Genomic DNA, 15,412 nt, shown 5'->3' on the forward strand with positions numbered 1-15,412 from the left:
AAAAATTCCTAACAAAAAGTTCTTGCAGTCGACTTATCACAATCAAGTCTACAGAATAAAATTTTTTAATTTGATCTAGCTCAATCGGCAAGGAAAACTTTGTCAGATTTAGTTAAAAATATCCCGGCGCCTCCACCATTTACTCAAAACCGCTTTACTTTATTTTAACTAATGATAAAGATAATCTGATACAGTTTTTTACATTCGATTCGTTACACATAAAACTACATATAAAATACAGTCTAATATGTGATTTATTTGGAGCAATAACAGAAATATCGTCGTTTTCACTGAAAAAAAAACACCTAAAATATTTTCGCAAAATAGACAAGTAAAATTTTGAAAGAACAAGTTAAACCATTCGCAATGATGATTTGAAACTATTGACTGATTTGGATTGCTTGAACTACCAATTTTGTTGTTCCTGATAAGAAACAAACATTTCCAAGAGCCAGTAGAGAGAAGATCTGGATGGAAACAATTTCCAACAAAATAACATATACTATTTTTTCTTCAAATCTTCATAACAAATTATTTAAGATATGTTAAGAAACCAGGTAGGAATTTCAAATGATTTAGCTAGTTTACTTTACAGCCGCTCATCAGGGGAGATAATAACTTCACGGACGCTCTCAGCGGAGATAATAACTTCACGGACGCTCCTCAGCGGAGATAATAACTTCACGGACGCTGGCCAGCTCGTTAGATGCCACGACAATGAAGTGACACTTTAGCATTATCAATGCAGCAGTGCAATGTCATATTTTACGGACGTTTGAAGAAACAAATTTTTACCACTTTTTATATTAAGTGGTACTAATAAAGGTCACTGACTTCTTCTAGTCTAATTCAATCCATCACGCCTTCCACGGGGGTGGAAGGGAAGAGAAAGGTGTTAATCAGATAGCACTGATTTGTGTTGGTCTCACGTGAAAATAACCTAAACATTTTATGTAGCTTATCAAATTCTGAGAAACTTTTGTCATAATAATTATTTTGATACGACTAATATTTTTCAGGATAATGCAGTTAGAAATTTCGATCGCCCAAATGTCACTGCAGAGTTGAAGCTTCCTGTTGCTAAATTAATGATTAGATTTCTGATATGCGAATTTATAGACAATAAAACAATTTTTAAATTGGTGGTGGAAAAATTAGGAATCCTCAAAACCTGCAAGAGTTATAAACATGCCGTGGACACGCCCACAACGGGCGGCTCGTGATAGACCTTAGGGGAGCCGGTTAAATATTGGGTAATAATTTCGTTATTTCACTTTTTTAGAGCCTTTTCTTTAATAGTTTTATTATTTCAAATGACCTTACATTTGACGCGATGGAGCCGCCTGTGGAGTGTGGATACTTCTACTCCTAGGACTTGAAGTACTTCTACTCCGCTCAGAAAAAAATTACCACTTTAACCGTTTCTATGGAGATACACAAAGGCGCGATTTTCGACCGGTTGAAAATAAATATATATTAATGAAATAAATGTAAATATAATCTGTTTCAAAATCAAAAATCCACCAACGGTGCATTCTACCTCGAAAATACAACCGACAACGTCGCCGACTTTTGTTTTTAGTGTGTCTGCAAAAAGGGGGGTTATGAAAGAAAACTGTTGGACAGTCGTTTTGGTCGTAGTTCATCATGTTTTTTTTATTCTCATTTTATTATTTCACTCAAAAAGTATGATATGGAAGCTAAAACCTTTTTGTACATAATAATTATTTTGTGTTTCGTAAATAAACTCAACAGTTGAATGTCAAATTTTGGCGGGAGGTTGAGCCAACCCAAAAAAATTAAACTTTTTCTAGGGATTTCTTTTTTTCTGCCAACATAATTTAGTAGGTGGTGGATTTTTGATTTTGAAACAGATTATAGTTGTTATTATTACATTTAGGATCTGATTTTTAGTTTCATGTTAAATCTGTACAAACATTGTTCCAGTTAAAATTCGAATCAATGAATAATAATTATTCCCTGATAGCAATATGTTGTAAATTTTTTTCGGATAACGCTTGGGTAATGTTATTTTAAGTTCTTGTTTTGTTCCCAAGAGTATACAATATTTATTGCCGGAGTATAATATGCTTCTGTTATTTTATCCACTCGAGCGCAAAAATACACAATTCGATATAATTTCATCTCATTTTAATAAAAAATAAATGAACATATTGTACACATAAACGAGTAAACAAGGCGTAGGCGGATGAAACTCGCAAAGCAATGGAAAGATACATGAACAAAATTATTGCCAATATCGTATCTCATTTTCTTTTTTTTTTGTGTGAAGCATCACGGGTCGTGCTTTATGGACGCAAGTCAAACATTCCCCCGGTTTTGTAACGTTCAAACACATCGTGCAAAAACCAAAAAAATTCTAATGCCCAAACAAATTCCGTCGCTGTCAAAAAACGTGACGAGTCTAGCTCGATTCCCGGCCAGCATTCCCGCATAAATCCCTATGACAGAACGTTCAGCTGCATTATGGGGCCAGTGTAGTCTGGAACGGTCGCGTGAAATTCCGGAAAATATTTGCTTTCCACCGGAAAAATAAATATTACTATATCAACTAGTAGCCGCGATTTATTTCCATTTACGTTGTATGTTTGTGGAAACGGGAAAGGAATGAAAAGTCAATATTTCACCCATAGAATTTCCGGAAGTGACCCAAAGTTTCCATTAAACATTCTTTTTTGCGTGACCCAACACAGACCATCGCACAGATATCGTATAATCAAAACAATTTGGAACACACCCGGCGATGAAACGGTAAAACCCACTCGTAGATTAATTCACGCGGATAGCATCTGCCCCATCAATAACCACACGAGAATAACTCATAAAGATTTAAATGTTTTTTGAAGCGAGTTAAAAGCTTTCGGTTATAAGATTTGAAGAAATGACGAGAGAATGTCTAAGATTAATTTTTCGTGTGGGTCAATCTACGAATGAACTTTGGTTTTTCACGTCCCGACCTTCGAAATTTATTTAACGTCATCGCTTGCGGTTGGCAACGGAACGACCTCAGTGATGGTCTGTTATTAGCCAAACGGGCCGAATTACAGCCGTCCTCTTGTTTTTATGGTGTAAGTCGTGCTTATTGCAAATGACATAGTTCGCTGGTTGTCACGACGTCATCCAGATGCCATTGTCTGAGCGGGGAGGGTCGCAGATAACCGGGGTTAATTTGCATAAAATTAAAATAAACAGTTGCAGCGTTGGTGCTAATCTGTAATTTAATTGAATAATTGTCCGTATTTACTTAAATGGCGGTGTGAATTCGCGCTGATGTAAGTTTAAATTGCCAAACTAAATCAGTGTTGAGGGAAAAGATAAGGCAGCGTCTGTGTTAACAGCGGCTGCGGGGAAAAACTGGCTTCCGATAAAGTGAAACCCCCGTAATATACAGTATGTACAAAGTACATCCTCACAAGACAATACGCCAGCCTCACCAGAAGCCAGAAGCCAAACAAGGCGACGTTTAAACTATTAATTAGTTTCAAATTCATGCTTGCTAAGTTCTCCTAAGGCGGAATTTATTTGGGGGGATAAGATTATTTAGCGAATAAGGATGTGGAAGGGTGCTGGGACAAAGTGGCCCGCTGAACTTAGACAGATGTGAAGAATAATCCGCTCGAAGCAGATTCAAAGCACTTAATCTCCCTTTCTGTTGTTTTGTTTTCGATTTCATAATTTCAACTAACAGTGTTTTGCTTTTATCGCGGCCCAATAAAATATTCAAACAAAATTGTTTTTGTTAGATCCTCCACTCCATAACAATCCATCGGTTTCACTTCCATTTATCGACTGCCTTCCTTCAGGACCGGTGATTTACCGACTTTTGTTTCGGCGAAGGTCGCGAGAACCGTTCCATCACCTTTACAAAGTGTCAGAAAAAAAGATGCTGAATCAAGGACATAAAAGGTGATAAAAAGTTCCTATTAACATGTGCTCTGGATCCGTACCTGGGGGAATAACGGCTTTCAGGAGGGGACACAAAGTGTCGTAAAACTTTTAAAGAAAATCTATATAAGCCGAAAAAACAAGAAGACTATGATAAAACCGTCTTACTCGGCATCGGAGTAAAATTTTATTTGGAGATCTAAAGGCAAAGAATCTGATTGAGGGTTTGTATGTGACGTATCCAATTAAAGTAAAGCCACTTCCTGTTTTTTTAAAATGCGTTGAAGAATTTCCTTTTCAATTTAACTTTTAATTAAAATAAATGTGTAAAAATGCTCCATCTCGCCCGAAGATATTTATTTGTTGTTTTTCAGGCTTAAATCTTAAAGTTTTAATCTTGCAAAAACAGTCAACATTCCAAGTACAAAGGAGGGAGAGCTAAACTCGTTTTATGTCTTAGAAACGTTTGCGTCAGAGGTGTATGGCTTAAACCAATTTAAATTCCATTTCAAATACAAATTCGGTGCTAGAACTTAGCTAATTAAACTCCATTAACCAATAGGAATCTAATGTTTTTATTTTAAAGTTGTTTTATGTAAATGCGCCCACAAAACTTAACTCAAATTATTATTATAGTCTGAATTTTAGTCTGAAGTAGACATTTAATTTCTAGGTTATGTTATGTTACTTTCATTTGTTCGAGAGGAACATTCTTACGTGCATCCACGTTTAATACACAATGAACTTTGCAACAAACATTGATTTCCTACATTTTAATTTAAATACAAAATCGTAAAATATGATATACAGGGTGTATTTTTAAAATGTGCTGAAATTTTACCTACGAAATTGTTTGACAACGTAGAAGATTAAAAGCAATTAAAAAAGATTGTAGCTCAAAAAATAAATGTCATTTTATTTTTTGACATAGAATTTTTTAGACATTTTTTCCGAGTTCTACATGAAGCCAGTAGCTGGTGGTTAAAATTTGTGCACGCATTTCAAAAACACCCTGTATACAAATAAACAAATATACAAACATTACCAAATACTCTGTGAACATAGCAACCCCAACGAATAAATATTTGAATTTTTTCCAAAAAATCGAGCGTTTCGAACCAGTGAACATAACGAACAATAAATTAAACGTATCTCATTTAATCAATCTGTCTGATGCATAAAATGGAGAGTTGGTGAACTGTTGTAAACTGAGGGGCGGTTAAAACCGAAGATTTTTAATACTCACTCTAAATAAAAAAATAAAAGCAGACTTTGCACATTTGAACCCATTCGTTAAAATTTTCTGTTTTTTTTTTAATTCCATAAATTTCCCGTTGGTGCAATTCCGTAACCCTTACATAATGCTGCATCATTTCGCGCGGCGACTTCCCCAATTTCGCTTTTATTAAATTTGAAAATATGGCAGTCACATTGTTATTTGCAAAACAAAAATATCTCATTTCCGTCACTTGGGTGATGAAATGTTCCGCAAGAGGAACCGGTTGAGAGCACTCGCACAAACAACACAAATATAGATTAGCCCGACAAAAACAACAGCGAAGCGCATCAACATATTTGGAGAATTAGCATGGGGTTGGAGTTTGCACCCTGACCGCCAGTAAAACCTCCCCGCAGTAATGATCCATTATAGGAATGCAGCGGCGCACTGCAACCCCTCGACAAATACATCGCTGATAAAAGCGTGCGACCGAGACTCCGGTCCTGCTAAATCCTATCAAGATAAAGGATAATTAGTCGTCGACTGAAAATTTCGTTAGTAAGCGTCTCCATACATATGTTAATTACAAAATTAATTTCCAAGTCACGGAGAAAATGAGTTTTAGGGGTGCCGCGGCCGTATTTACTGGCTCCCTGGTGTAATAATATTTGTCGAAATGATACCGAGATAAACAAATAATAATCATAATTGGAGTGGCGGAGATTTAATGAAAGGGGCGGCAAGTGAAAGGGTAAAGTTGAAAAGTAGTTGCTCCCGTATATAACTCAGGGTGATTTATTCCGCGACCATAAATAACGCGATAAAACTCACCTTAGATTCGGCATCGTACACGATGGAAGATTAAATTGGAAAGTTGGAGGATTAGAGTCGGATAAGATAAAGTCCAATGAAAATTGGCCCTTGTGTGCGGCTAACCGCCTCAAAGGGACCAATTTTGGCGGCGCCCCACGCCGCCGCTCGCAAATCCTGGCGATGCGAAAGAACTGAATGTTTCCGTAACAAGTCTCTTATTGCATTACAGTAGAGCGGATTCCTCCAATTCCCCACTCTAATAATGCAAACGGGAGTACGATGCAACTGTTTATTTTAATACCGGGAAGCACCAAAGAAGACTGCGATCTATATTTCATGCATTATTTTTCTTCTCCCCAGTTTATTTTGTAAGCAAGCACTCGGCATCAATGATGTACCTCATCTCGGTCGAGAATGTCTCCATTTCGTTATTATCGTCTTGTTGCAGTAAAAACAAGAAATTTAATAATGCAAAAATGTATCGTATTTCATCCGTACACAACGAGGGGAAGAATGTTCTGGACTCGTAAACATCAGCTTCGACGATATCGTTATTGCCCCAGTGCCAAGGAAGATAGAAGCGGCAATAAGTAATAAATTCAACCAATCATAATTCTTTTTTCTCGAAAGAAACACGGCTTTCCAGGTGCAACCAACGCACGAACAGGAAAATGTATTCCGACACCACACATAAGAAAAAATATACACTCATAAATTTTTTATTACTGACTCTTCCGCAGACAATTATATTTCTCGGTTCTTCTGTCTAGATTTTCACTGAGAAATTTTCAGTAACGCGGTAAACATTTAGAATCACGTCTGAAACATTAGGATGTCAGATTTTAGCCTTACTTTAAGGTCAGTCGAGTTTTGGGCCGATCAAATTATATTATAAAGATCAAGATAAGAATTATAGTATATTATGTTATTGGGAGTAAAAAAATGTATTGTTACATTATACAGGGTGATTTATGATAGGTGTAAAAAACTTTGACAACGTATTCGGGAGGGAAGTCATTAAAGAAAAAAAGTTATACATATTAATATAGGTGCTATGTTGTTTATTTACAAAACTACAACAGATTTAAAATTTATTGAAATAAATTATTAAACTACACCTTTAAAACCTAAATAGTAGCCATGGAAATAAACAATATAATTTGTAAACAATTATAACTAATTAATAGTTGTCAAAATGAATGAGTTTAGTGTACCTGAATATGCAGATATTGGTTATCTGTATGGGTATTGTGATGGTAACGGTCTTCAGGTGTCTAGAGAGTATCACCGAAGATTTACTGATGATAGACGTCAACCTTCTCACAGAGTTTTTGTTATACGCAATATTTTTCTTTCATTTTAAAGTGGTACTTCAATAATGGTTTCAATAAAATTTAAATCTGCTGTAGTTCTGCAAATAAACAAATTAGGACCTATATTTATATAACATTTTTTTCTTAAAATGACTTCCCGAACACGATGTCAAAGTTTTTTACACCTATTATAAATCACCCTGTATACGCAGCTGTGTTCATGCGTGGCTTATCATTTTTTGTCCTTGACACGAAAACCAGACTAGGGAAATCCACACGATTTTATTTCCCAAGATAAACATCTAAAACCACAGGAAGTGCTTTATTGACCTGAGAAAATTATTTTTTTATGTGTTGAGCCACAAATTTACCTGTATCATGACTGCTTCAACATTTGAAAACTGAGTGTGTACCATTTATTTTAATTTTGGGCATAAATATAACAATGTACAATCTACAGGGTCATTATAAATGATTGTCCCATCGCAGTTGGTGTTGAAAACCCACACAAATTTGGGATGTGCCGCTAGCTTCGTAACGTTAGACAAACTAGTAGACAAATTTACATTACCGCCAGCAACGCTACCCATCGGCGATGCTAGTCTTACTCATGTTATAAAGCTTGCGGCACACTCAACTACGTCACCAACGCCTACTGCGACGAGACAATCATTTATAATGACCCCCGTATAATACTGTAACATATTGGTTCAAACAGCACACTTTGTCTCAATTTATCCCTTTTTCCCTTGATGGCATCACCTATATTTCCAATTAATTTATCATAAGACTATCTGCCCCCTAGATAAACAATCAATCAAAGCATACAATACTACAAACTGTTGCATTACTTTTCCTATATATTTTTAGAAGTGGTGAATCTTTAGGTTTCTATTTCATACTTTTGACTCTACATTAAAAAAAAACTTCCAAGTCTTTTTAATTTTGGCAAAATGCCTAAAAAGTCATTAACAGAATGCAATGTCACCATTTTCTACACTAGCTCAAAAACTTAACTCTCTGCTAAACATTTTACTGATTGTTGGTTATTGAGCATCATATGTATTGTACACGTTCATAGCCTTCTCTTATCTTATCAATTTTTGTAGAAAGATAAATTTAACTGACCAATTCATAGACACAAAAACAAGCACGAATCAAAATTTACTTTGCTATTGTCAATAACCATTCTTTAATAAGCAGTTTTTTTATTTATCAGTACTCCACGTTAGGAACTATTTTTAGTTTATTACAAAATATTATAAAGTTAAATTATTTCATGCGTAATAACTGGCTAAGTTAGCCTTTGTGGTGCTTTCTATCCCAGAGTTGAACTTAACAAAATATTTAGAAACAGAAACTTATTTAAAGTGGAACATTTCGTTTCCTCATTAAAATACGTACGTTAGCTCTTGTAAATTGTATCTCATCGTAAATAACATCAGAAGACAAACTGAAATGATAACTAGGTTTCCTTCTTGTTTCCCTCTAAACGTTGCCACGTTTACGAACACAACAATAAAACAGATCAAAATAATATCTAAGTAGATCGTTTTTGATTCTATTTAAATTTTGAATTAACTTTTTATCCAACATAATGCTTCAGCTGAAGAGAACTAAGTAAACAAACTTTTTGAAACCCAAAACATTTTTAGATTTATTTTGAAAGTTTCTGAATATCGCATAACTTTTATCACGTGAACGAGGCCTTATCTTGTTGAGAAAATAAATGTTTAGACCTGCTTATAAAAAGAATTGGAATTTCTTTGGTGTGACGACTATAAAAATGATATCAGAAGAAAATGATAACTTTTCAGTTCGATTCCTCAGCAGCAATAGCTATTAAAAAAATCTGTTTCTTGAATTTATTAAATCTTAACGTATTCCTCAACAGTGGACAGTACCCCAAGAGCTCATAAAGTATGTCCATGGACGGTAGAAATAAGAATGGAAAGATCCACCGCACTGTCCACAACAATTGAAACGTAATTGCACAAATTAATACTTTCTATAAATAAGTATGAAGTATTGACCAGATACTTATAAATAAATAATAATAATAATGACTAATCTGTAGATATTTATTGATCTCCTTTTATCATTCAATGCTGTTATTACGACTTATAAATATTTAATTAAAAAATATTTTTTTCTCTGGCCTTTTAAAAATCAATTATCTTCTGATGTACTTACTAGAAGAGGATAACATTTTTGAGTGCCCAGACTCTTTTACGGCACATGTGCCATTATAATTATTTACGAAATTAGTGCGAGAAGACATTTTTCGCGCATGAGCGCATTATTTGAGGAACGAACATTATGTCTGATTTGTCGTATACCCTTTGTGAATAGGATGGCGCTTGTCCATACGCTTGCCAAAGTGTCAATCGAAATAATAGAGTTTATTATTCTCAAGTCAAATTATTTTCAGAATGCTCAAAAAGGCGAATGCTTTTTGGATGATTTTCAAGCACTAGTGCGCGAAATCTATGTTCGCGCACTAGTGCTTCAAAATGGCCTGCGAGCGCATAGTAGTGCGCGAACATCGATTTCGCGCACTACTATGCAATCGCGAAATGTCATTTTGAAAGTAGTAAGTTCAAAAATTGTTTTATCGGTGAATCTACGAGATTACCTAATATGTAAAACCATAACCTGTAACCTGTAGATATCGTAAAACGAAATAAAATTCATATCAAAAACACTTCAAAATATATTGTTGTGGAAGAAAGAAAAAACTAACGATATCTTACATGCTAACAACAATAATGTATTCAAGTTGGTTCAAGAAACATTAGAAAATGTACGAGTTCACCGAGTGCACTCCCTACAATTTAACTTAAATTTACGAGTTATGAGCATTTCTGTAATGCGAGGTCGTAACCGCTTATCAGATGCTGAATGCAATACCTCCTTGGGTATTACTTTTTAAAATCGCGACCATAAAGTACTTCTAGATGTGTATACGTTATTATTACAAAAGGTATTTTGTTAAAACCCATCGAAATGTGTCCTGATAATTCAGCAAAACCGATCGAAGAGGTCAACGTTAAAGTTTTAACGACGCTATATTAATTATTTCAGATTTGCTTCAGACTTACGTTTGTCGCTCCAAAGCTCATCTCTGAACACTAGTTTTGCTAATCAAATACGCCAATTAGCTAGATTAAATAAAATTAAACAGACAAATCTGGAAGAGACTTTCTTAATAACGCAAATTAATTAAAGACGTTTTAATGAAGTGAATGTACAAATATTCTAGTAAAAATAACAATGAAATTTAGTTAAATATCGCTTGTTCAAAATAATGAAATCTTGGTCTGGGAAGGTGTTGTAAACCGTCAATTGTTGTGCCTTTTTAAAGCATAGATTAATTGGAGCATGTTCACAGCTAACCTAAAATTTAGAGCCAAAAAAATCTTTCTTTTTTCCTTTCTTTGCAATGTTTCACATTAAAAATAGAATTACTTAACGATTCCTATTGTCGAAGCAAATATCTAAGGACTCCTTTTGCTGAAAAGAAACATGTTCAATTTATGTGGGGATTAAACATAAATAAATGTCATTCGTGTCAAACGGCAAGAAATTCAAACTTTACACTGTTCTAAACGGGCTAATTTTTCAACGCCTACTCAGTCCAGGATTTCATTTGAACGCGCGATATTTTAAACATTAATAATATGATGTTAATAATTCGCGTTGGTAATGTATGTATTTGATACATTGCAATAATTATTATCCAACTTACTTTAATCACCGAATAACAAGGATGCAAAAGCTGGTTACACCTGTTTCACTCTATCGATTTTCACCCAATGATTGAATAATTTACGTTGATACTTACTATGGATTGTTGTCAGTGACAACGAAATCTGCAAATTTAAAAAACAAGTATTTTAAATGAGTTGTTTAATTTTTTCTGCTGCTTCACTCCGAGGATTAATTGCTGCGATAAAATTGAAAGCAATGATGTGTTTTCCAGGTGGAATATTTTAGGAGCAAAAACGACCACAAATTGGCCATCAAACTGAACCTGAGCTCGCCTCGAAGAAGCACAATAAACTTTTTGTTCCTCTTTTACCGACTGTCTTCCTAAAGTCGACAGATAATTAAATAAACTATTCCAAATGGTTTTGCATTAGTGAAAATTAGCCGAATACAAAGCCACCAACAGTGTTGCAATCAAACTAAAAAAATATTTTATCATTAACCAGTTATCAATTTAAATTATAAAACCTGCAACAACAAACGTGATATTGTTCGAGCCTCTCTTGATAAAATTTCTGTTGGTTTTGATTATGCTGGAATAATAACTGCGTCATTGTATGTTCGGTGTGTTCAGTTTAAATATTTATCATGATGTAAAATAAACTTTAATTAATCCATTTTACACGATTTACCACTATAGTTTTGACAGAGTTTAGTAAAAAAGTGTCCTTGTTTCTTATGAGTTTGCTCATATTTTCTCAACTTTCAATATGTCGAGGATACGCCCCTGCAGTGTAATTTTTTCAGCTGCAATTCATTTTCTCCACTTTCATTGTTCGTGTTTTCTGTACTTAGCGACGTCGAAGTTAACTACCTTATTACAAACACAATTTAGCTTGAAGTGTTTCACTAGCACTGATCGATTTCAATTAACATCTAAATGAAAATATTACCATTCTGACAAATTTCCCACTCACAACACGACCAGAAAATGTCAATTAGCCCATTTCTAGTCGATAACTTCATCAAATTTATTTATGCTGAACGAAAGAAAGGTGCTGAATAATCGTCTGGAAATACTGTTGCAAGAAAAAATAGCCTCGATTAGAATTGAATGTTTTTTTACCTTAGCATATTGCCAGTGGTAAAGAAAAATCAAAAAGCAGCAAAGTTCAACTTGCTGCAATTGACGTTTCTAAGAGAAATTGAAATTTTCTTATGATATGCTACAAATGCAAATCGGTGTGAGATTTTTGTAATTTGGCATTTCTTTGCAAAAAGTATTTATTAGAAATGGAAAAACATTGATTGAAACTGTTTAAAGCGTAACAGATTCGAATCGACTTTCCTCATTTGCAAGTAGGGGAAATTTCTCATATACAGCGTGTATCTAAAATGCGTGTGTTAATTGTAACACGTAGCAGAGCTTGTTAAATGAAACGTTTTTTCTTTTTGAATTTTTAACGAAAAAGTGTTACAAATTGATTTAAAAATTGGAATAAATTAGCTATCAAAATGTATACCCCGCGAAAATTTTCTGATATTACCGGAGCATTGTCAAAAATGTTACAAAAAAATAGAGACTAGTTAATCACAGAAAACGACTCGTTTTGTAAAAATTGGGGCGCAAAAAATCTTGGAAAAATGTTAAAAAAACAGTTTCATAAATTAGCGAGTTCTTCTACTGGTTAAAATTAACACACGTGTTTCAGATACATCCTGTATAAAAATTATCAAAGGAAAAATTTGAAATCTACAAAAAAATGGAGTTTATTAAAAAGAAAAATATTCTTTGTTTTTATTTAACTATTTTACTTTTCAAAAATTCTTTTTTGAATTCTGTAAGATTATTGCATTATTATCTTTGTTAATAAATTTTGCAAAACTTGTAAATCACGGTATTTAGTACCTGATTATTTGTCCTAACAATTTCTTAGCCAACTCCCTTGACTACCCTTCTGTCGGAGCCCGATTCCGGTGGCTATTGTAATAACATTCCGCACCCCCGGCTCTACCAATAAACTAACGCCCTTTATAAACAAAGATCACGAAAGCTCCAATTTTCCGGGCGTTTAGGCGTCCTTTCACGAATCTGCGGGCAAAAATCGCGCCTCTATTTTTCCCCACTAATTAACTCCGGGTTTCCGGTCGCTTGAGTAATACCTCGGCGCGATCCAAGTTGGTAATTTTTGTTTGAGAGGGTGTATCTGTTGCAAGCGGCATAAATTAGCGTCGTCGCCGGCGCACCCTCGCCCTCATTTGCATATCTGACGAAGCGGATCTCGGATTCGTTTTAATTGAGTTCTGGAACTGATTGCAGGTGCATAGAGTGTGGTGGCTGAGGGACGGCGTCCGTCTCCTGAGCAACTCCACGGCCGGCGTCATCGTCAGCAACCAAACGCTCGTCCTCCAGGTGGGTATTCGTGAGTCATTTGCATAATAGAAGGCGCACAATAAGGCGTGATCACGAGCGCGACGAGCTCTTAATAACGCGTACGTGCGCGAGGGATGGAGTCTAGTCGGGGATGTTTGTCACTAAATTCTGATCTTATCGCGGAACAACAAATTACGAGATTTTGACTGGAATCATAACGATCTGACGCAAGATGCGCAATGGAGTCAAGGACGTACACAGCATCATGCACGAGCAGCATGGCACATCCTCCCCGGAATTCAGAATATCTTATTTAGTCGTGTCAATTCGGAACAAACCTCGACTTTTTCTCATTTTAAATGAATTAATTCCGAGTTCCTGGACGGCGAAATTACGTCCGACGAGATATTTTAATGGAATAATATCATAAAACCAAAGCTAAGAAGATTTCTCTTGATGAACGGCTCAAAAACTATATCTCAAATTTTAATTTACTTGGATCTGTGTCTGAGACTCAAAGAATTTCTCTCCTAAAATTATCTGAGGTGTGGTTGATGAACGAGATGAGATCTAAGGTTTTCGGAATATTTTACGGTCACTGTGAGGGTACGTAAATGTAAAGAGCAATACGTATCTCCTGAAAATGAAGACATAAACTTTCATCAGACAGTTCCTTTAGCCAAGAGCATAAAATAATGCGGAACATAAATAGGCCGTAAACATTTATTCTCCCGGAAAAAATGTCTCGACAACTCGACAGAATGTTATGCATTAGAAAATTACTTTGTAGCAATCACCAGAAAATTTGATGGCTGCATAACACGACACGACCTTTAATCATAATCTACCAGGGAAAGATTGAACCAACATTGTGATACTGATGCAATTTATACATAAAAATAAGATGTGCCATTTTTATACCCTCAGAAAATGTCATCAATCTAGACTTTTACGATCGATTTGATTCTTATCTTTATTCTGCAATCATTAGGTGACATTTGAATGCCAACATCTCTTTCGTTAATTGATTAAAAATGTAAAACGCAAACAAAAATTACAACTTTTGAAAAAACAAAATCTACGCTAATTAGAATAAGAAATGCAAGAAATGAAAACATTTCAGTTGATTCTTTCTGTTTGTTTTTTGTATCTTCTTTGCACAACTTTCATAAGGCTTAATTATTTTCTTATACAGGGTTGAATTAAAGCCCCTGGTTTTTATGCAACCAAGTAATCACATCCATGTATGTAAACAGTAGTGGCAAATTTCCCACAGCGCTGTCATGTAAGAAACATTTATAATAACCGTACAAGAAAATATTTTCTCAAAAAAATTATACAGGGTATTTCACGAATGATAATGAGCCCAACGGATTGAAAATAAGCTAGATATATAATCTATTCCATCTTTAAAAAAACGATAGGTTGCCATGCTTTAATTTTGTTAAATTGGCAGGGCTGAGGAAAGTAGTAGTTATATTTCATTTCATTTTGGTTGTAAATCTTTTGTAACTAAATTTGAAGTGCTATGTTGCAAGATGATTCTAAAGCAAAAAGTAAATAAAGTTATCAATAAATGTCATTTTGACGTTTTTCCAATTTATTTTAAATTAGACAACACAAAGTAATAATTTTAAGGGTTTACTACAAGTGCATAATGCCAAAAGTTGTGTTTGTCGAGTGTTGAAGGGCTAGACACATTTTAAACGAGGTAGGGCCGATCTAAGTAATGATGCTATTTATAGATTGATGGATATCTTCAATGTGACTAATGTGAGAACAATTAATTTGTCTTCGATGAAATCCTGAACTGTATAATTAATTTATAGGTGGGAAGATCTGTTATATATTGCATAATTACAAAAAAAAGGTCTGGAGGATACTAGAACAACAAAAAAAGGAAAATCAGAAAAGTGGAACCATTTTTTAAAAGAGATCTGAACGAAATTATTCGTGGGCTAAACATTAGAAGATGATTCGGAATCTAATGATGAAGATAATTCTGAAGATGAAATAATGGAGGAGGTTAAAGTGTAGATGTCTTTTAAAAAAAGTGATTCCATTTTGGAAAACTTATCC

The 15,412-nt window shown here is 34.6% G+C and overlaps 1 protein-coding gene across 3 annotated transcripts in view; it reads left to right on the top strand.

Moving 5' to 3' along the window:
- Nucleotides 1–15,412, top strand: part of LOC138123104 (nephrin-like) — a 226,327-nt gene that overhangs the window by 175,381 nt on the left and 35,534 nt on the right. For all 3 annotated transcript variants that reach the window (XM_069037632.1, XM_069037633.1, XM_069037634.1), the window contains one exon: nt 13,280–13,372. In XM_069037632.1, the coding sequence (XP_068893733.1) occupies nt 13,280–13,372 (93 nt within the window). The remainder of the gene's footprint in view (nt 1–13,279; nt 13,373–15,412) is intronic.

Source organism: Tenebrio molitor, chromosome 2 (genome assembly GCF_963966145.1).
Source record: "Tenebrio molitor chromosome 2, icTenMoli1.1, whole genome shotgun sequence".
Taxonomy (NCBI): domain Eukaryota; kingdom Metazoa; phylum Arthropoda; class Insecta; order Coleoptera; family Tenebrionidae; genus Tenebrio; species Tenebrio molitor.